The sequence below is a fragment of the Peromyscus maniculatus genome, chromosome 20 (assembly GCF_049852395.1).
Source record: "Peromyscus maniculatus bairdii isolate BWxNUB_F1_BW_parent chromosome 20, HU_Pman_BW_mat_3.1, whole genome shotgun sequence".
Classification (NCBI taxonomy): domain Eukaryota; kingdom Metazoa; phylum Chordata; class Mammalia; order Rodentia; family Cricetidae; genus Peromyscus; species Peromyscus maniculatus.
In genome coordinates this window covers 42,253,980-42,277,112 of record NC_134871.1, presented here as the reverse complement: position 1 = coordinate 42,277,112, position 23,133 = coordinate 42,253,980, and the positions used below count along the sequence as shown (strand labels likewise).

General features: G+C 48.9%; 1 protein-coding gene across 4 annotated transcripts in view; it reads left to right on the top strand.

Annotated features, from left to right (window-relative positions):
• Trappc9 (trafficking protein particle complex subunit 9) overlaps positions 1-16,775 on the top strand; it is a 489,946-nt gene extending 473,171 nt beyond the window's left edge. For all 4 annotated transcript variants that reach the window (XM_076556025.1, XM_076556023.1, XM_076556024.1 and 1 more), the window contains 2 exons: positions 15,362-15,585; positions 16,226-16,775. In XM_076556025.1, the coding sequence (XP_076412140.1) occupies positions 15,362-15,585; positions 16,226-16,393 (392 nt within the window). In that variant the 3' untranslated portion in view covers positions 16,394-16,775. The remainder of the gene's footprint in view (positions 1-15,361; positions 15,586-16,225) is intronic.
• The last annotated feature ends 6,358 nt before the right edge of the window (positions 16,776-23,133 follow it).

Here is a 23,133-nt window from a genome sequence, read left to right as displayed (position 1 = left end):
CTCATGTAGGTCTCTGATCCTCATTGCATACAGTCTGATAAATCACCTGCTTTTAGGAAGAGGGGCAATGTTGGGGAGATCTGGCTTTGGGCCAAGACATGGTGTAGTGATTTGAGCCTCTGAGCCATGAGGCTGCTTGGCAGAAACATGCAGAGATACACCAAGGCTCCTCTTTGGCTCTGGAGACTCTGGATGTTATCGGGGACACAGGCAAGAGATACTAAGCAGGGTGGTAGGGATGGTCATGGGAGAGCCCTATGGGCAGAGACCTGAGGGCCTATGACAGGGTGTGGACAGCATCCTGAGTGTGGGGCTCAGGAGGCAGCCATCAAGAAGGGGGAGTGACAGGATCTGGGGTGTCAGCTCAGTAACAACCTGGCCCAGGCTGTCTTGTCTTTCCTCATACCAGACCTCCCTCTGAGTTCCTGAGAGCCGACGCTACACTGATGTCCCCATGCTCGCACATCCTAGTGCTGTGTCTTGTCCTAGGCAGGGACTGGTCTGCCCCCTTAGATCCTGAAGGGTGTAGAGGTTGCTCTGGAAAAAACAACAACACCCTTCTCTTCTTCTGAGGCAAGGAATGGTAGGCATACCCCAGTGGCCAGCTGGGTGGGCACCTACAGCTGGTCACTGAGCTCTGGGCTTCCGTTTCCTGTTCTGTGAAGTGGGCAGTGCTAGGCCCGTGAAGGAGTGGCACAGCCTCTCCCACACCACCAGCCCCCAGTGCTCTGTTCTTTTCTGTCATGGCTTCTCATGCCCATGTGCCAGCCGGTCTTTGGTGTGCTCGCCTGGCACGAGGGCACACAGGTGGCACTCACTAGTACTCACACACACACACACACACACACACACACACACACACACACACTCACATGCACTATTTGGCTTGATAAACGTTACCTTTCCATTCGGATCCCAAGTGACTTTATACGCAGGCTATAAATAGCCTAGGAGATTGGCAGGACGAATCGATCGCTATTAGCCACGCACCCTTCCCTCCCTCTGGGCCAGGCTACAGAATAATTAAGTTTCCTCTAAAGGGCTGTCACCGTGAGCTGAGTCATCTTCCTGCTCACCCACCCTGGGCAGATGTCCCAATCTCTGCCGGGAGGAGAAGCTCCCAGCCTATAGGATGCTGCCGAGACTCAGCAATAGGGCTGCAGGCCGTGGCCGAAAGGCATGGGGCCTGGGTCTGGACGTCTGCAGGAGTCACGTAGCCTGAGGAACTTGCTGCGAATGGCCCGCTTGATGTCCAGGGGACTGTGGAGCTGTCAGGGTTCCCACTGGAGTCCCTGTGCCCACTGCTCTGCCTGCTACCTAGAGATACTCTTCCAGGATATGCTGGATTGATGTATTTTGCATATTTTTTTTAAATTAATACTTTCACTAACAAAATAACATTATGAAAGTATCTAGTCCTCTCCTTAAATATATATAAGATACTTTAAATATTTGTTTTTACCCCCTCCCCCAGAGGTATGACAGTATCTTTTTCTTTAACTTTGGGCTTTTTGGGTATTTTATCACATCATTTAATTGTAACTTTAACTTAATTTTTATTTTTGAAATTAATACATGCAAGTATATTATAGAATGTAATCTATCTACTCAGTTTGGAGGGCTACGGTTACAAATGTACGTACCACAGCATCAGGCTTTATGTGAATTCTGGGAATTAGAACTTGGTTCCCAAGCTTGTAAAGACACATTTGAAAGCCCGACACTAGGCACTGCCTCTTCTCAGATACTCAGGGTTAAAGTTTCAGCAGATGAATCTGGAAGACATAGTCCCATCCACCTGTAGATATTAGTGAATATTTACTGTAAATAACACAGATTAGAGGGAGCTAACCCCTGCTGTCAAATTAACCTCTGCTTAGTGCAGGGAAAAAAATTGTCGTAAAATGAAGAAGTAGAATCTTTAGCAATCCCCATTGTCCAAGGCAGTGGCTGTTAAGGAGTAGGTATGTGGCTATAGGCTCTCTACTGGACAGGTATCTTAAGGCAAATACTGTCTGTCACCTATGCTAACTCGCCATATGTCATCATGTCCCTGCATGCTGAGGGCATATCTAAGTCAGGGTCTGTAATGGCTGTCTAGTATTCTGCTGCGCTAATGCTCCATGATTTACTCAGCCCACCCTGCAGTGCTCTGTACTGTGGGGTAGTTTCCAGACTCTCCATGTTATAACATTGAGAGGCAGCCCACATTACTAACCTTCCAGGAGTGAAATTGCCAAGTCAAAGGCCATTTGCGGCTCTCCTTATTTGGAGACCAGCCTCCATGAATCTTCCAACCCTTAGTCTCCCAGCAGCCATGTGTGAAAACTTGCGTCCCCCTGACTCTTGCTGGCCATAGCTTTTATTTCCCTTAAAGCTCTGTGCCCGTCTCCTGGGCCATAAAGGATGGCTCTGAGGCCTTTCCTTGTGTGTGTTCTTCGATTACTGGACAGGCTTGGCATTTTGCCCCATGCTTACTGGTTGCTTGTGTTTCTTCTTTGTTGAAGTGACCACCAGGCATGTTTATCGTTTCCCTAGTCCCCACTGGAAACCTGAACCCAGCCAGAAAGGCCACTTTGCATTGTTCCAACCCTCTTTTCTACCACTGCACTATGGCTTATCTCTCCTCTATCTGGAATCTTCTGCCCCACCTCAGCCTGTGCTACCCCTGCCCGAGTTCTCCACTGGTCCCCCTTACACAGACCTGCATCATCTCAGTTCTCCTTTATGTGGGGACCAGTCTGGAACAGAACCTGGAGATCTGGGATTTTTTTTCTTTCATTTCCTCCATCTATGCTACTGGTGTCTTGAGCCATGGGAATTGGATGGGTTACCCAAAGCCTTCTGAGGAAAGCGAGCCAAACACTCTGTCACATTGTTGGGTGACTCTGTTAGCCATTGCGTGTCTATGAATGACTCATCAGTTTCTTCTACTTGTGTATGTGTCTGGGTTTAGGGATGCCTAGATAGCCAGAAGACCCTTCGTTCCTTCCCAAGCCACTCTTCCCTCCCCTATGCCCTTAATCCATGCCCCTGGTCTCCTCATCGCTGTCAGCAAGTGGAGCGAGTCTGTGTCTCCTTCCACTCAAGCTCAGGATTTCCAGCTCACCCAGATGATAAAAATGACCAATCTGAGTTACTGCTGCTCTGTAACTGATGCAGGGTCCCTGCTTCCTGCTCTGTCCTAGGTTTACTCCATAGCCCCCTCCTGACCAAGACCTTTCCTAATGCCATCTAAGAACAGCCCCTCACTTCTAACCTTCACTGGACTGGTTGCCGTCTACCATGTGGGCATACACACACACACACACACACACACACACACACACACACACACACACACGAGCATATGTACATTCATGTGTCTGTTCACTTATTTGCTGATGTCTTCCATCAGAAGTAAACTCATGAGAGCCAACGACTTCATTTTCTTCTTCATACTGAGAGATGGCTCAGAGGTTAAGAGCACTGACTGCTCTTCCAAAGGTCCTGAGTTCAATTCCCAGCAACCACCTGGTGGCTCACAACCATCTGTAATGGGATCTGAAGCTCTCTCTGGCATGCATGCAGACAGAATACTCATACCTAAAAAAAATACATAAATGAATTAAATTTTTAAAAAATGGATGGAGAAACCCCAAGTGCTCTCTCACAGAAGAGAAACCCAGGTCTCTGTGACTCCATAAAGGTGTTTTACTTCTTTGCATAAGTCCAGTATCTTTTCCATTCTTCCCAAAGACTAAGCTGTGATAAGCTTAGTCTTATCACTCAGAGCTTCATTGGAGTCTCAGCCCTGCCCTGTGGCTTGCATCCGTTTCCCCCCGACTTCTCTCCTCTGGATAGCTTAGCTTATGGTTTATTAGGAATGAAGAAAGGGGATGTTTAGAAGCCTGTGCTGTATCTAGTACACCACATCAGGGCCACATTCAAGACCCAGGGAAGATCATTCTCTCCCCTACTGAGTGGCAGAATGGAGAGCCTTCAGCCATTCCCCTGCCTGAGATGCATACTCTTCTTTCAGGAATGTGGGAGGTATTAGCCCCGCCTACCTCTAACAATGCCCTCCCCGCCTCACACCTTCTGCATGTGTGGGTGCTGCACATGGCTGCGATACCCCCATCTCTGGGAGCCTGGAGCTGTAGGGGTAACAAGAGAGGCCAGAGGTCCCTCGGCAGGGTCTCAGCCATCCCTTTCCTGAGCACTTGTGCTTTGCCAGGGCAGAAGGTGACTCTGGAGATGATTCAATTATTGACAAGAACAGACTGTTTTCCAGAACCCTCATTTGCATAACAGCTATAACATGCAGATGGCAAGCTGCTCTTGGTTCTCAAAGCAAAGCTCTCTCGGGCGGGCGGGCTCCTGTGCTGCCTTAGAAGCACCTCTGAGGTACCCTTCAGGCAGCCCCCAAAGTGGGGTCTTCTTCCCTCCACCGATCAGCCTGCTGCAGCCCATCAGCCACCCCCTGTGTGGCCGAGGGGGCCTTGGTCACATTTTCAGGGGATGAATGTGTTTGTGTCCTGAGGCTGCCATGGCAAGTGTCATCAGTTTGTTGGCTTACACACAGAAGCGTCTGCTCTCCCAGTCTGTAGGCCGGAAGTTCAAGAACAAGGTGTTGGCAAGGTGAATGCCTTCTTGGAGCTTCAAGAGAGAATTGGTGTAGGCCTTTAACTAGTGTCAGCTGGAGAAGCAGGTAGAACCCAGAGACTTGGGTTGTCTGAAAAAACTGTTCACTTAGTGCTACAAAGATGAGAAACATCATGTCACCGAGGGTAGGGTGCCCAGCCAGACTTGTCTGTAGTGGGAGTCTGAGCGAGGAGCAAATGATCAGTGAATCTGTATGACAGTCTGGGCACTGTATTCGAGGAGTGACAGCACATGAAAAGACATTGAGGGCAGAATAAGCTCAGTGTACTGAGACACATGCTGCCCTTGGGTTGTGAGAGGAGCCAAGGGTAGAGTGGCGTCTCAGGAGCCTGCAAAGGCCTGGGTTTCGCTCTACACAAACTGGAAAGCCACTGGAGGTTTGTAAGCAGAACCAGGACATGCTCCACTGTGAGGAAGAAGGCAGACCTCAGGTGGCAGGGAAGACAAGGGTGGTACAGGGCACAGAGACCACCACCAGCTCTCTCAGAGCAGCAGGAGTGAGAACGGAGAAGCATAGAGGAGCCCCTCTGTCACTGGGTCATCTTTTATAAAATAACATTTGTATTTATCCTTTGAGAATTTCATACAATGTATTTTGTTCATATCCTTTTCCCTCAATCAACTCCTCCCAGATCCTCCCCCACCTCTCTACCTACCCAACTTCATGGTCTCTCTCTTCAAAAAAAAAAAAAAAAAAAGGAGTCCAATTTGGTGTTGGCCAACCACCTATGAGCATGGGGCCTGTTCTGGAGTGTGGTTGATACATCCAGTGTCACTCGCTGAGGAGAGCTGATGTTTTCCTCTTCCAGCAGCTATTATTTATAAAAAGCATCTTGGCTGGGATTTTGTCTGGCTTGTGTAGCGTCACAGTCTCTGAGTTCACATGTGCTTCTGCTCTGTTGGGTGTGGAAAACACTTTCCTTTAAATCATCGGCCACCACCGGCTCTTCCAGTCTCTCTGCCCCGCTCTTCCGCAAAGATATCTAAGCTTGAAGGGAAAGGCTTTGATATAGACATCCCGTTTAGGACTGAGCATTCCAAAGTTGCTTATGCTCTTTACATTGACCAGTTATGGCTTTCTGTGTTTATTGTCACCTGCTGCAAAGAGAATCTTCTGGGATGAATGTTGAGCAATGCACTGATCTGTGGGTAGAGCAACAAGTCATCGGGAGTTCTTTTATTGCCATCTTCTTTTTAGCAGAATAATAGTAATGGTTCTCTCCTATGTCCCATGATCCATTTAGCCTCAAGGTCTTGGCCTCATTGACAGTATCAGGTATGGGTTCCATCTCAAGCACCAAGCCTTAAATCCAATTTAAAAACTGGTTGGTTATTCCCATAATATTTATGCCACCATTGTATAGATGGACTTACCCTGTGGGCAGATTGTTATTCGGGCTCGCAGATGAGATTGTTATTTTTCTCCTCCAGCAGTGTGTATAGTACCTTTAAGCATTGTGAATGCTGACCAGTAGGAGTTAAGCTTCCAGGCAAGTACCAGCTAGATTTCTTCATGTTCTATGACTCAACTATGTGGTGTCTTCAGCAACAGGACCTTGATGTCAAGTTGTAGAGGGTAACCAATAGCATTGGCAATAGCCTATAATTTGGGGGATTCTCTAGTACCCCACTGGCCAACAACTCAAAAAGATGTTACCCATTCCGGGTACTGGGACTTTTTATTTGGTAGCATATGTATAGTTGGGATATTGGCCTCCATTATATGGGTCCTCTTGATAGGGAGAGGAACAGCGGGTGGGTAGAGGTGGTCTAGTTAGGTATACTCCTTCTATGTCAATGCCAGGTAGGTGGCTGAATGGGGTCTCTGTGAAGAACTGGGGCTCCATGTGGAGAACAGAGCCTCTGTGTGGATAGCTAGGGCCCAGAATGAAGGTCCTGGAAAGAACTGGTGGTCCAAATCCAGGCCTTAGAGGCAAGGGCTTCGGAACTGAGCATTGTGGAAATGGCAGTGTTGTCTTGTCCATGAGCCTGGTGGGGTTCCAAGAGTGGGTGGAAGGAGGCAAAGCTTGGACTGGCTGAGAATGATGGATAAAAGAGCCAAACCAGGTTGGCCAGAATGGGCAAAGGTTCCCAGGTGCTGCCCCTGGGACGTTAGCCTTGCTGCAAGAATCCAGTGAACATGAAGCAGGGTTGGTTTTGTTTTGAATCCACTGTCCAGCACATAGGAGGGTCAGTTGTAGGAGTGAAGCTGTGTAACATTGAGAATAGCCCCAGGGACCAGACTATGAAAACAGTGAGATAAACCCTGTACACATGTGTGTGTATGTGTGTAAATATACATACATACCCCCATGAACTGTCTCACACCAATATCAGCTAATTATAATTCCCATTTCTCTACAGGCATGTCCATCTCTCTCTGTGGTGTTTGACCTGGCTGCAGATGACAAGTCCAGTGTAACATGGTCCCTGTAGTTACTCCCAATTCTGAGGTCTAATCACTTGTCCCCTTCCAAATGTAGAAAGACAAAAAGAAGTGGCCTTGAGACCCAGTCTTGATAACCACATGCTGGGAATGCAAGCCCCATCACATCTTCACAGCAACCCTCAGTCCTGGTGAAGATTCCTGACTCACTAAAGGACAGATATTTAACAATGATCGATGGCAGGCTTAATGTGCAAGCAAGTAAAAGTACCACCAACTCCCTTGGGAATCATGGAGAAACTTAGGCATAAGGCAGGCTTGTGGTAGTGATATTTGTGGATTCATAACTAAGAATATAAAAGTTCTGCAGGTTCTAGAAGCTTTCCATCCTGAGAAAAGAAAAAGATAAACTGTGGCAAAATGAGGACATGCAAATAAGGCTAGTGGATGGATTGAGGATGGATGGTTAAATGATGATTGATGGATAATGGGTAGGTGGATGGATAGATGGAATAATGAGTGGGATAGAAAATAGATGAATGATGACTAAGTTATAGATGGGTGATAGAAGATGGAATAATGGATGTGTGAATGAATGATGGAAGGTAGATAGATGGTAGGTTGAGGGATTAGTGATTTGTAGGTAGATGGTGGATGGATACTGGCTAGATGGATGGAAGGATATTTGATGGCTAGATGAGTGGATGATGGCCAGATGTTATACATCCCCAGCTCTCAGTGGAAGGCTAAGACAAGATTTCAAGTTCAAGACTAGCTGGGCTGTATTTCATGGGTGGATGAGTGAATAGATGGATAGTAGTTAGCTTGGTGATCTGTAGTCTAGTGTTCTTTGAGTTTGTAGAGGGAGGAAAGATACTATCCAAACTTTTCTTCTGTTGTTGTAGTGAAGGTAGTTAGGTAAAAAGAAATTGTATGGGTCCCCCTAACTAGCAACACCCCAAAGCTGAGTTCCCCAATCTGGCTTCCCATGGCTCTGAGCAGTGTTAGAAGTGAGTCTTCTGAAAAGTCAGATTTGCTTACAGGTTAAGTTCAATCCCAGCGTCTGAAGCCTTGGCCTCTGGGTATCCCTAGCTTCTAGAGACTTAGAGGCATTTTCTTCAGAGCTGGCCTCTGAGCCTGTTGTGGTGGAGCGATGCCCTTAACTTTCCAGACTATGCCTGACAGAACGGGGCCAGAGGTTTCAGACACAAGCCAGGTCAGATGACTGCATTAACCACTGTGACCTTTCTCCTGGGCTGGGCTGGACTCATTTTAGATGGCATATTGATCTGCTGGAGCCAGGAGCAGCCTAGCTGTTGCCCAGGATGACCCTACCGCCTGTGTTTGTGGAGGGATACTGTCTTGATCTTTCGTATTTTAGTGAGTGGACCTAGGCATGTGTTTGATATGGGCATGACAGAGCCCAGGATGTATGAGACAGGTTCAGCCTGAAGGTTGGAGACTGTATATATATACACATACATACAATGGGTGGGATGAAGTCAGGTGGACACAGGAGGCTAAAACAATGAGCAGGATGTATGTCCTGACCAGAGGTTAGGAGTGGGTCTCACTAGATTATACTAGGGTATTGTTTATGTTCCAGACTATATTTAGAAGGGTGCATGCAGAGGAAACTCTAGTATACTGGCAGGTTAGGTCCTGGTGCAAGATGTATAGGGTCAGACCAGGCTGGGTATAAACTGGGTGGAGTGAGATGGGGAGGAGTCCGAGTTCCCTGGCTCATAGTAGGGGTACGAGTTGGGCTCCATACCCTAAGGGAGTATGTGGGACATACCACCCTTCATATTTTCAGAGGAGAGTGTGAGGAAGGCAAGCTTGGTTGGTGGAATGCTTTTCTAGCATGTGTGAGGTCCTTAATCTGATCCCCCTACCACCTCATCAAAGCATGGTAGCACTTGCCTATAATCACAATATGAGGATTAGAAGTTGAAGGTCATCTACTGCTAGATAGTAAGTTCAAGGCCAGCCTGGGATCCATTAGGTCCTACCTCAAGGAATGAACAGCAGGGAAAGGGCCTTTGGCTTCTGGGGATGTAGAGCGACATCCTGGACCCTGCCTCTGCCACAGACTAACACCTACATAGCAGAGTTCTATCCTGCACCTACTGTAGCTGAAAGTTTTCCTGTGTCCCACCGGGTCCACAGCCCCTCAGACCCAAGTAAACACACAGAGGCTTATATTAATTAAAACTCTTCAGCCATTAGCTCAGGGTTACTACTGACTAGTTCTTATATCTTAAATTAACCCATTTCTATAAACCTATACTTTGCCACGTGGCTTATGGCTTACTGGTACTTTTACATCTTGCTTCTCATGGCAGAGGCGACTGGCAGTGTCTCCTGACTCAGCCTTCCTCTTCCCAGAATTCTCCTTGTCTCTTATCCCGCCTATACTTCCTGCCTGGCTACTGGCCAATCAGCATTTTATTAAACCAGTGTACAAAAGCATTATCCCACAGTAACCCTTGGTGATGGGTATTTGTGGTATTGTTTGAGTCAGTGGACCCAATGGCCACAGTCCCCAGTCAGTATGGTCATAGGGTTGTGGGTGGCCAGCGGCTTTGCATGGAGGAGCCCTGGTGCTTCGGAGCTCAGCCTGCACTCTCTGAAATTTATAGGCCAGGATGAGGCTGGAGAGCCTCTGAAAGAGGACTGTGCGCACACAGCCCTCTTCTTGAACTCCAGTTCGCCTTAATTTTAATTTAATTCTCTTTAATCTTTAATGAAAAGTTGTAAAAGTAAATTATTTCCCCAGGAGAGGCAGAGGCTCCTCAGGAGCTGTTCTCAACTTGAGGGTAATTACACATGTGGGTCTCGAGCAACCTCCATGCCAAGGAGTGGCATTCTGGTTTATGAACTAATTAGCTACCTCAATAATTGTTAAAAATACATGCCATTTGGTGGATGGAGTGTGTGGTACCAGCTCCACCGAGCACAGGTCCTGGCAGGGACTCAGGGACAAAAAGCCACTGTCTGGTCTCAGATCACTGCAAGCTTGTGCCTCAGGAATTGGGAGCCAACTCCCTGGATTCTCCTGTCCTCCTTACCACCCCTCCACCTCCAACTTCAGCACTCTGACAGAGGCCACCTCCCCAGCAGCAAGGAGCCCCAGAGCGTAGATGTAGGAATGGTGGTGTATGGCATCGCTTTCCCAAGGACCAGTACCACAGCCTCTGAGTCAGACCCTCACTCTGCCTAAAACACCCAGGCCAGTAGAATTTGCAAGTGAGCAGGCATGGAGGAGTGCATGCCCAGGAATGTGCAGGGGGCAAGTCTGTGTATGTATGTGAGGACTGTGGGTGGGGGTGGAGTTTATGGGAACCAAATTACAGTTCCTGGACACCAATGTTTCTGGTACTGAGTGAGCTTCTTAGCAAAGTGAAAGCATCAGCTACCTGAGTCTGACCAGTAAAGAAGAAAATCAGTGTATTTGGTTGACTAGGCACTCAGCCATCAGCTCCATTGGCTTTGGAGAAGATGGGGCCGTTTGTCCTGAATGATTAGAAAGGAGGAGATTTTATGCTAAATCTATTTCCCTCAGAGGGCAGCTACTGGGTGGTATTGAGGGGTGGGACACCTCAGTGAGCGCTAATGTCACCTCGCAGGCTTGTTTATCCTTTCCTGTCTTATACCTCATCTATGGCCTGATGCTGATCCTTGACCCCTCCCAAAGCCGAGTCCCTCCCAGACCAACCCTGGCTGTCCAGGTTCAGGTCCATCCCCTCATCTGAAGTAGGCTGGAGCACCAACCCCCCAGCTATCCCTGTTTTTCCCTGCCTTGTTCCTGAAGACATGCTCTTTATCCCAAAGGTGAATTTTGTTTCTGAACTATATTTAGCAGTCCGCCGTTTTCCAGGACACCGGAGGCAAAAGAGGGGAGGTGTGTGTGAGGCAGGGCTGATGCGCTCCCTAGATCTGTAGCCATGGATGAAAAGTAATCCAGTCTTGGCTGTGGGAGCTCCATGCTAAAGGTGGATGAACTTGGGGGGGGGTGGCTAGTTGGGCAGGAAACCACAGGTCATTCTCAACCACCATACAGTCCTGGGTCGGCAGGTGTTTGAGCCCCTTGGTCGGGGGGGACAAGTATGTCTCTGCCTTCAGGAGCCCCTACATACTTCCACCCTGCCCTTCCCTGTCCTCCTCACTGCCCACTGAGTGATTCAGGAGGTTGGTGTGTTGGACCCAGGCTAACAGACATGCACCTGTTGGAACCTGTCACTGGACACCACCCTACACAGGAAGACACTTCACTATCTGGGGCATGGGTAACCCAGCCTCTGGAGATTGTGGTTCAGAGCCACTGCGAGGGACATTCTGGATAGATGCAGCCATTTTTGTCATGTCTCTCCTAAGTGACCCACTTCTTCTGCTATTTCCCCAGGTGCCCAGCACCTTTACTCCATACAGACCAGATGGGAAAGACAGCGATAAACTTGGAATACCATGAGGATCTAGGGCCCTCAGGACTGGGCCCAGCTGGCCTGCCCTGTGACTCTTATTCCCACCTTGCCTCTTACTCCTCTCTCAAGTAGTCTTTGACTTGCCTGGTCCATGCGACTTTCTATCCTGAGACATGGGGACTTGGGGGCACATAAGACACAGAGCACCAGGCAGCCTGTGAATCTTACGCCGGAGTGCCTTATACCTGTCTCCTGTTCTTTCAGGCCACGGGGCCGCCTATGACCAGCTACCTTACAGTCTCCTGGGGCCTGCAGGGTGGACCCCTCTAGACCCTGGTCCTCCTATTGTCTTCTGTCTATAGACCTGGTTTCTGCAGAGCCAGCACCCTGTCCCAGCATCTGTGTGGCAGCAGCCACTGTAGGTGGGACTCTGCGTCAGAGGGATTGAAGTCTGTCACTCCAGCTGCTGTCAGAGATGGGCGGGAGGGGACAGTGGTCCATGGTCCGGCTAATGCTTTCAGGAAAGAGGCACATCAATCCCAGGACGATTACACTCCCGATTCTCTTGGATCGATTATTCACCCCCGCCCCCACCAGGGACTTACTCTCTGGGCAGGACCACAGTGGGAACACGCCCTCTACTTGAAAGGCATCTCTTGGTTGTGCTTCCAGCCCGGTCATGTTACTGGTGGGGTTGGGGAGTTAAGAGGTCACAGGTGGTAGGGTGTGTCCAGAAATAATGGGGCCAGGGTTTGAGCTGAGCACTCAGCCCCACTCACTATCCAGGGACTTATTGGTCAGGTGACCACCAGGAGAGAGATCAGTTGGGACAGGTGTGGCATGCTGGGGGGATAGCAAGGGCAGTGTGAGGAGTAGAGAACACTGGCTCTGGGCCACAGGGGGCTGAAGGGATCAAGGTCAAGGGCCAGCCTCTGTTGGCCACCAACAGAAAGCCCCACTTGGAGTGGTTCTGGGATGACCCCGTCTTGGGATGAGGAGACAGAGACTCACAAAGCTGCCAGCTGTTAGGGGTAACTCACGTTTAGAATGAACTGATGGGGACCAGGAGCCACCACTACTAACTAGCCCGTCTGCCACCTCCAGACAGGAGGGGTACTGTCAAACAAGAGTCCTTTACCAGCTGGTCATCACTAGCAGGGCAACATCATTCAGAGAGGGAAGTGAACAGTGACTCAGAGCATGGGCCCAGCCCTAGAGATCAAAAGACCACCCCGCACACTGTGGTTCGGGGCCCCAGGAAGCTTCTGGCTAGCCTAGAGAAGGAACTACACAGGGTTCTGTGCCCAGCTCTCCCTGCTGCAGTCCCAGAGGTGTCCCCACCTTCCCTCACCAAGGGGTCTAGTCTGGCTTACTGGGCCCCTGCTTGCTCCAGTCACAGGCTTGGATCATGTGGCCTCCTAGATCATCTGCTCAATTCCCCTGGAGCCTGGCCTGAAAGTGTGGACTGGATGAAGGAGGTATTGGGGAGGCTCCAGGTACAGTGAGCCCTGGGGGGGGGGGGAATCCTAAGCCACCTTACCTCCCTCACAGCAGAGCCAGGCACATCCTGGTGTCTGTCAAGTTCTGCACTGTGGGGTTCCAGCTGTTTTCTGGCAAGACCAGCTTGTACATTTATGACACACAGCTGGCTTCTCTTGGGTCCTCACTTCTCCCCACAGCCTGGGTTCAGTGGGGATTGGGCACCTTTGCTTCTTGGCTCTGCCAGGCTTCCCTAGCCAGGAAAGACAGATAGATGCCACTGTGGCTGAGTTGGGGATTAGTGCCGACAGAGCTGCAGGTCTTACGCTGTCACCAGCACGGCCACTGCATTCATTTTCGTCACATTTCCTAGCATGGGTGCCAGGGAGCAGGACCTCTTCTCTCCTGCAGGCCTATCGTGGAAGGTCGCTTTTTCCCCAATCAGTATCCAAGAAGGTACAGAATTCCTTGTTCCTGGATACCATGGTATAAGAACTCTGAGGACTATGGTGGAGGCAGGAGGATGGTTGCAGGTGCCTGTCACACACTTGGCAGCTGGTGTGAACTGTCCGGTGCCTGGTCCCGAGTGCTCCCCAGGATGCAGAATAGCCCTGAGTGGATGGGATGGTCAGTTACCCAAGCCAGGCTAGAGTAGGCAGTCCTTCTGGGGAGCCTCCTGTCTTCTGTGTGTGGATGTGCTAGGATGCTGGAATGAAGCTGCTAGTTACAACCTGGGAGAACCCCTCCCTCATTCTTCTCCCCAGGAAGCAGGAGCACTCGTGCCAGCTTTCAGGACAGGAAGAAGGCTGGGAGTGTCCAAGGTTTCTCCTGACATGATAGGGTAGAGGTGAGGCCAGCATCCCAGCTGGCCTGCCTTGGGCTGTGCAGAGTCAGGGCTGGAAAAGGTTAACAGACAGGCAGGAAAGGCTGGAAGATGGGCCACAGCCTTGTCCTGGCAGCCCTTACAGCCCACACAGTCCTCTGCAGAGAAAAAAGAAAAACCTAAGAGCTGTAATGAGCCAGCCACCCTTCACTGGTTTGTTTATAACCATTTCTCCCTTTATGGAACCAGCCACTGCCACAACCTGCTCTCCCCATTTAGTTCAAGCAGCTCCAACTGCACCTGGTTGGGCTTACTGCTCAGGAAATAGTCATGACGACCTGGTCCGTGTGGAGTAGAGAGAAGAGGTAGAGGATTGTCAAGTGCCTTTCTGCATGAGGCCCCATGCCAGAGAAACTCAGGCTGGGGGCAGAAGTCACTGAGCTGCCCTACAGACTTAGCATGTGCTATGATGGAAGCCGGGATGGGTCCACCCCACCACCGAGTCCTTCCAGAGGGGCATTTCTGGAGCCTGCATACACAGCTCTCATGCTATTGCCCACAGCGTCACGCAGCATGACTTTGTATGTTCTCATCATAGCCATTAGTGTTGGCATCTGCTCCACTGCACAAGAGAGAGAACTGGGGTTCACCAAGATAGTGACCGTCCTCACAGGGGCAGCTAGTAGGAGCCGCAGCCCATCCTTACACTACCCGCGGTGTGTCAGAGTACCACTAGACATGCTTATGTGGATTACAGACTAGTGGCCTGGGACTCAGGACCACCACAGCACCTATCCTGGTCAGACTCAGGCCAGATGGTCTTGTACATTCAAAAATGAAAGATGCAGCTAAACCAGACTCTTAGAGACAATTGATACCCTGGAGAATGTAGATGAGAAGAAATGTCCCTTCCCCATGCCTATGATGAGCCCTCTTAAGCACTCCATCCGGTGGAGTCTCAATATGGTCCCACTCTCGGCTGACCTCACCTTTTTCCTTGCTACATTATAAACTTACCCTCCAGTAGGGTTCGTTTACATCCATATTCCTCATCGCTATGCCCGGCCATCAGTGTTGGGATGAATGAGGGCTACTGAGGGGTTTCTATAGCTGCAGCTCACCTGAGATGGAGAATGGGCATGAGTCCAGGAGTGGCAATAGCAGGGTAGGCAGGGAATGGGTCTGTCTGTACCTGGGCAAGTTTGAGAGCATGTGGCAGCCTCAGTGTGTCATCATCCCTAAACCCCCTTCCTTTGGGGACTCTGTACAAGTCATTCTCCCAAGACCCTCTGTCTGATGAGACCTGACCCTGATCTCGGGCACTGTGGGTATCAAAAAGTGTGTGTGGCAGGGCCAAGTCCATGGTTCTGCCCTCGCAGCAGAGGAAGCTGTGGCTGGAATGTCCAAGAGGAACACTACAGATCTGGGCTCCTCCCGAGTGGACAGCCTCTCTGGGCGACAGCTCTGCTCCTGCCACACCTGTCTCTACCAGACTATCTCAGGAAAATAGGGTCCAGTCACTCCCATGTGTCTTCAGTGCTCTGACACAGAGCAAGAAGTCGGACGACAGACCGGCTACCTCTGATAGTCTTCCTTCTCTTGCAGATGTGCTGGTGGATGGGCAGCCATGTGACTGTGAGGCGGCCGCTGCCTGCCAGGTTGGTGACCCCGTGCACTTGGAGGTGCGGCTGACCAACCGGAGTCCTCATAGCGTGGGGCCCTTCGCCCTCACCGTGGTCCCCTTCCAAGACCACCAGAATGGTGTGCACAACTATGATCTGCAGGATGTCATCTCCTTTGTGGGTTCCAGCACCTTCTACCTTGACACGGTGAGTGTGAGCTGGGGCGCAGTCTCCATGGGCAACCCACTGTGGCAGCCTATAGAGCCCTGCAACCAGGGATGAGGTCAACGGTGGTGCTCCTCCCTGTATGTACCCACAGCTCCTCCCTGCAGTGGTCACCCAGCCCCAGAGGAATCAGTGGGCCCTAGAACTTGGTTCTGATGCTTGTCCTCAATCACCACACATACTACTTCCTGTACTCCCTCTCACACTAAACCCAAACAGTTCAGGGAGAGAAAGAGTGGTAGCTCCTTTCTCTCTGTTTTGTTTTGTTTTTTGAGACAGGGTTTTTCTGTGTAGCTTTGGAGCCTGTCCTGGATCTCACTCTGTAGACCAGGCTGGCCTCGAACTCACAGAGATCCGCTTGCCTCTGCTTCCCGAGTGTTGGGATTAAAGGCGTGCACCATCACTGCCCAGCAATAGCTCTTTTCAAAGATAGAAGTGGCTTCTCAGATACATGCAGCCTCTCATCCCAGGAAGCACAGCCCAAAAACTTCGGATGGGGGCAGAGCCAGTGCGTCCCACCCCTCTCACATCACCCCGAAGTAAGGCAGGTTCGAGGCTCTCCCAGCAGCTTTGGGGTTGGAGCTACAGATCCAGTATGACGCCTCTTCCTTTCCCACTTCAGGTGCAGCCCGCAGGCCAGTCTGCCTGCCTCGGGGCCCTCCTCTTCCTCTACACAGGCGACTTCTTCCTCCACATCCGCTTCCATGAGGACTGCAAGAGCAAGGAGCTGCCACCATCCTGGTTCTGTCTACCCAGCGTGCATGTGCGGGCCCTGGAAGCACAGGCCTGAGCCCCTCAGGCACCAGACCCAGCTCTCCTCCCTCCCAGAAGTCACCCTGTGTGCCGTCTGCTCGGTTTCTGGCCTATTATGCTGAGTGACCTCACACCCAGTGCCAGCCTGGGTGGCCCTGTTCTGTGGCCAGCACTGTGGAAGGTCCTTCCTGGTCTGCCTTCTCCCTGTGGCTGTAAGAAGAAATGCTGAGCCACCCCTTCAGCCTCCTTAGGTCTGGCTCACCCCTAGAATGCCACTGACAACCCAAGCAAGGGAGGGGACAGTGTGGGGGACCAGAGTGAGCGGGTTTCAGGATGCTCCCTGCCCGTGTGTTCTGGGCTTAAGATCTGTGTATCCATGTTGTCATGTTCTCCAATAAAGGCATGTCTTGCTTACCTCACATCATGTTGCTTGCAGGCTGTGGGCTAGTGGGAGATGGAGATAGCATTAAGATGAAACCCACCCAGCCACACCCTGTCACGTGAGGCATCTGGCTCATGGGTCCCATGGCTGGCAAGATAGGCTGCATCTGTCTCTGAGATAGCCAGAGATACCAGGTTGCCTCCTCGACACTTGAGGCTCCAGGGGCCCTACTTGCTTCCCCTCAGAGCAGGTACTCAACCTCCTATGGCTCTGTTAGTCTCTTGTCACCCCAAGTTGCCCAGTGGTGTGCCTAGAGAATGTGGAGCCCTGCTGTGTGAGCCTCTGGAGAAACCCTTGTCTTCTCCTCAGAGGCCCCTGAGTCTGAGTCTTTATTTTGTCACATGAGCAAACTCTCAGGCAGGCACTGGAACACAGAGTTTGTCTGGGAGATGAGGGGATATTCTTGGATGAGGGAGGTTAGAATGGAGTCATAGCAGGAAGTAACTGAGCTGAGGTACTACCCTGGTGGACAGCTAAGGTTAAACTCTTCTAGAAATAACCCAATACTGTCCACCCAAGGAGCAATGAGAGACAGGAGATATACATGTGCAAACTCCCAAGTTACCCAGAGCTGTCCTGGGCCCACCTGGACAAGTGATGTCCCTTAGTTCCTAGGGAATAACCAGGCCTCAGGGCCCAGCAGATACCAGCCTTAGGCAGATTGAGTGCATATAAAATTCTAAAGAATTCTGGAACCAAAGATGGAAGGGGCCTGCCAGAGACCACTCAACCCATCAGAATGGATCCCCCAGACTTCTGTGAGACTGTCATAGGGGCCTCAGGAGCCCTATGGTCTGGGGGAGCTTCCCAATCACCTGGAACTCTATCTCTCAGTCCTATTCCCAGAGAATGGGTCTCTAGACTGCCTATCCATAGCCTCCTGCTGTCAACTAGGTAAGATGGGAACATTACAATATGCTGGGCCAGGGGCATGTAGTATCCCACTAGCCAGTCTTCCCCATCAGTCTCGAGTACATTCAGGGGAAATAAGCCCAGAAGGTTTGCCTATGCTGGCCAAGTGGAGACCCAGAAGAAGTCCTTTTGTGCTCTTCTCTAGGAGTTCAAAGCGGGGCCAACACCACTCACATCAACAGCTCCTTGCAACGTGTGCATGTTCTGTCCATGAAAATATGTCTACAGAAACATGTTTGAAAAATGGAAGGGTACACACCTACCTACATCATACCAAGTTGCAAGTGAAGCTATGCCTGGTATCAGCATGAGGGCCATGAGGAGGTACAGTGATATTGTGCTTTCTTCTGAAGAGCACATGATGATGATTGATGCAATACAGACAGACACAGTTACCACTGCAGGTCTGGGAAGGCTGATGTGGACGCAGCTCAGCTTGATTCTGAGTAGAAACATGTTGGAGATCAGTCCCAGTCATTCCAAACACACATTCTCAGAAGAGCTCCTGAATTTCAGCAGAGAGGCAACCCAAAGGGCAAGACAGCCCTCTTGGAGGAGATATAGACATAACCCATGTATCTTGCAAAACCAACCACAGAACTGGCTGTGCTGCCCAGGCTTCTACTCTCTGTCTTGGGAGGGGAGGTGATGAGAGTCAAGACAAGGAGACCTGGAGTGTTGAGGGTACTTGGAGCCTTCTTGTAAGCAGGCAAGGAGCCAGGGAACTGCTTTAGGATGGGTGCCCCTTGCTGCAACACATGTAGCTGGGCCTTCTAGCTGTGTTAGTAGTTGGGAATTGATACAGGGCCAGGAGAGGCCCTCTTGGTTCCTGACCTACATTGTCTACTCCATCCCAGGGTGCACTCAGCAGGTGCTTCCCAGGCCAGAGCAGGACATATGCCAAGCCACGCCCACTCAGCAACATGGCTGAATGGGTTGCTTGCTCTCATGTTGCCTCTTCCTCTCTGGGTAATAGCTGCCACCCTCAAAACACTGGGAAGAACCAGGATCCAGAAGATGTCCAAGAGGCTGGATTCCAGCTCAGCCAGTTGTCAACTCTGTGACTCCAGAGGGGTTACTGCAGTTGAGTCTTGACTTTCTGAGTAGGGATAAAAATGCTAACATTATGGTTACTTTTACATGAATGACCTCTTTGCTTTAATCTCCTCAATGTTGCTAACAAGGTTTCGGTGCACATGGGTTCCCTCTCCCCCCTCCCCATTACTGCTTTTCTTTTCGATCCCATCTATATGTCCTGTCATGCCTGAAATTCCACCTCCTCCAAGGACATTTACCATTTGTCTTTGCTGGGCTTCATCGGTCCTTTACGTGGGCTTGTTTGTTAGCTAACATGCAGCACAAAGCTTGACTTGGTGACACAGATGCTCCAACAGGAAAGGGACAGCATAAGGAAGGTGGTGAGCTGTCCCTGATGGGATGTGAGCACAGGCTGGACCGGACCTGAGATGTTTCAGATGATCCAAGCATTGTATAGTGCTGATGAACCTACACACCCAGAAAACTACTGCCATCATGGCATCCCAAAAGGCAGCCCTTGTCCCTATAAGAAGACATGAGAAGTGTGTGGTCATCTAGCTCTGGGGCCATCAAAAAGTGTCTTAGATGATTAAGACAAATGCTAAGTACAGATCAAAAGAGGTTACCAACGAAGCGGATGAGTAGCCCAAATGAAGCCTTCTATTGAAATTGGCTAGGAAAGAACATAGCTACACACCACAAGCAGACATCAGCAAGCTGTATTGAGGCTAAGAGTACTAGGTTCAGGGCTGGGTATATGGTTCAGTGGTTAAAGCTCTTGCCACAAAAGCAGTAAGGACCAGGGTCTGGATCCCCAGAACTCCCCATGCAATTGCCAGGTGGATGTAGGGGCCTATCTGTAATCCTGGCATAGAAGGCAGAGGCAGGGATCCCTGGGGTAAGCTGGATAGCAAAGCTAGCAATATGGGTGAGCTCTGGATTCAGTTGAGAGACCCTGCCTCAATAATAAGGTAGATCACAATCAAAAAAAGATTACTAGGCCTTCACATATGCATACACATACATACTCACACAGAAACATGTGAACACACACACATGTGAGCACACTACACACTCATATACATAAAGAGAGAAAGTAATAATAATCCATGGCCTAGTACTTGTTGGGGGACAAAATCCAGAAAGGAAAGCTGTGTCCTGCCTGATGTTGGCTTTTTCCTCAGGGGGGTGGGAAGGAAAAGAAGCATCCATTTTACACCTCCTTCTGGGGAAGGAGACAAATCCAGGGCCATTTCACAGGGTGCTGTTTGGAAGCTCCTTTTACTAACTGGGGAGCCAGATAATTACAAGCATTGTCCTCTCACTTTCCTTAACATTAGAAATAAACCCAGCCCATCCTCACACCCTCCGGCTTCAACTCTCTCTCCTGTGAACCCAAAGCCCTGAGCCTCGTTCCCTAAATGCCTTCCTTAAGCCCTAAGTTATTCACTCATTTCAGAGTGACTTGAGACAGCTAGGCCCTGTCATTCACATGTACCAGACACCTTAAAGACAAACAAATATTTTTCTTGGTGGCTTCACTTCTGTTCCAAAGACACAAGGATTTCCATGTGTGAAATGGGTAATTCAATTTTAAAAAGTCATGAACTATACCAGGAAAAATGCCATTAAAGTGAAAAATCCATAGAAAACAGAATCAGAAGATGCCAGCTCAAGGAAGAATCAGATGGTGAGATATACTACCCAAGACTGTAAAAGGGTGTGGTAGGTTTGAGAAGTGAAAAAGAATATTAATGTGGGCAAAAATATAGCTCATAAAAGAACCAAATGGAACCCGCATAACTGGAAATGAGAGCTGAGATGAAACATTTAACAACTAAGCTGAATTGCAGATTAAACCCAGCTCAAGAAGGAACTAGAAAATTGGAGTTTGGAACTGAAGATGTTATTTAACAAAGGCATCCCACACAGAGCAGAAAATATCAAAGCGTGAAGGACATGGGAAGAAACTCATCTCTGTGTGCCTAAGAGTTCTGGGAGGGAAGGTCAAGAGGATGGAGGGAAAGCTGTGGAAGAAATAACGCCTGAGGGTTTCTCACAGACTCAAGAAGCCCAGTGAGTTCCAAGGGGAAGAGTGACACATTTGGCTGTCGTGTAGTTTCAGAAGACCATATGGGAAGGGGTGACCCGAAAAGGAGCTAGAAAGACAAGACTATGACGTTCAGAGACATAGCAATCCAATGGACAGATGACTTCTTAAAAGTCAGTGGCATAGCTTCAATCCTGAGTGATAACAGTACTCTTCCATGTGTGAAACAATGGCAATGGTACATAAACCAAGAATTTTCTGATGACAAAATTTCATTAAAGGGAACGAAAAAGACTAGCCTACAGGCAGGGGGGGAAAGTGGATACTAGATGGATAGCAGAGGTATGCAGAAAGAAGAATAAGATAGGACGTAAGTGAGAAAGCCTGGGTAAGTATTTACTGTCTCAACAATAACTATAATGACAGTGGAATGGATTGAAAGCATCGTGGGATTTGCAAAACCAGTGAACGGGCACATAAATGTTTAGGGAATGAACGCAATTAGGGAGCTGCCAAGTGCTCTGCTTTTCCTGTCACTGGCTCGGGAAGGCGGTGAAGATGATGATGGGCTTTCGACTTGGGCATGGTACTCTACCTCTGCAAGTTTCCATCTGTGGCACACTCAGAAGAAAATGAACAATAGTGCAGGCAACTTTTAAATTAGCAATGCTTCCATGCCTAATTGGAATGAGGGAGACTAATCAACCAGCCCCAAAGAAAGTATGAAAGAAAAATTCTTTTAAAAAAAGGAAACAAAATTGCCCACTCAGTACCCAGACTTCCTGTGCCCTCCTTCAGGGTCAAACCTGGTGGCTCTCCCTGATCACACACACCATACCTTTTCTGCAATCCACCAGATCTACCTTGCACCCCACAACCAGTGCCCAAGTCTAGTCTGGCCACTTCCACTTGTGCCACAGTTTTCCACCAGGACACCCACCACCTACCTGCAACCACTCACAGGCCTCTCTGCACAGCTTCCAACCATCCCACCTACCCAGGCTTCCCATGTCCTCCTCCAGGGTCTGGTGAGTTCCCTTGACCACCTCATCCACACCTTCTCCCCAATCTGCAAGTGCCTGCCCTTCAAAGGAGTCCAGGCTTCAATCAGGATGTTCCCTCCATGCTCTCCAACCTTACCTCCCCAACCCACAGGACCCTCTCTTGCCATATCTAACCTTTCCACCCATCCAGATTTACCCCCACACTCCAGGCTTTAACTATTAAGCACATGTGTCCCTTATATAATTAAGGTACCCAAAATAATTTTATATACTGCAGAAAGAGTAGATCTCTGAGTGTTTTGAGAAGCAGAAGCCTAAGGTAAAAGTTATACTGAGTAATGTTGTGTTTGAATGTTTCTATTTTATTTAGGAATCATCCAGACCCAATGAGTAGCTACTAATTTATTCAGTTTACTTTTCAGTTTTATTTTCAGCCCAATGTTTTCAGATACCTAGAGAGCCATCAAACCACAAAGCAATGTCAAAATGCAACTTTGTAATTGTAATTACAGATTAAAACACAGATTTGAGCCAAGTGTGGTGACACACACCTGTAATCCCAACACTTGTGGGGTAGAAGCAAGAAGGTCAGGAGTTCAGGATCATTGTTGGCTACACAATGAATCTGGGGCTAACCTGGGCTATGTGAGACCATGCCTAACTAACAATCCAGTCAAGCACAACAGTTATGCTTTTCATAGATAAAGGAATGCTAATTCCTTTGATCGTCATACCTGCATTGGATTAGGAAGAACATAGAGTGGCAGTGAGGTCAGAGAGAGTCACAGGGCTAGACCCTGGAGGAAGACACAGGAAGTCTGGGTACCAAGAACATTAAGAAAGAAAGAAGGAGAGAAAGAAAGAAAGAAAGAAAGAAAGAAAGAAAGAAAGAAAGAAAGAAAGAAAGAAAGAAAGAAAGAAAGAAAGAAGAAAGAAAGGAAGGAAGGAAGGAAGGAAAGAAGGAAGGAAGGAAGGAAGGAAGAAAATTGTTATTTTACTTAATGCTGGTAAATCAGAATATAAAATTTATTTTTACTAAAATAAATCTGTAAATTGAGTGTTGGTTGAAATAAACAAGCAAATAAAAAAAGATAAAATTAGAGTGTTAATGGGTAGTATTTACTTAAATGTAAGCCTATTTAAAGAGTTTTTGAATTAATTTTTAAAAAATAGCTTGGGACTACAACACTAAAAACATTACTCTTTAATGTTTTTGTATATTCATAAAATGGTTTACAAATGTCCACAATATAACTTCAAATTATATCTATAGAATAATCCTAAGTCAAGGTCATATAACAGAATATGAAGTGTACAAAACAAAGAAATGT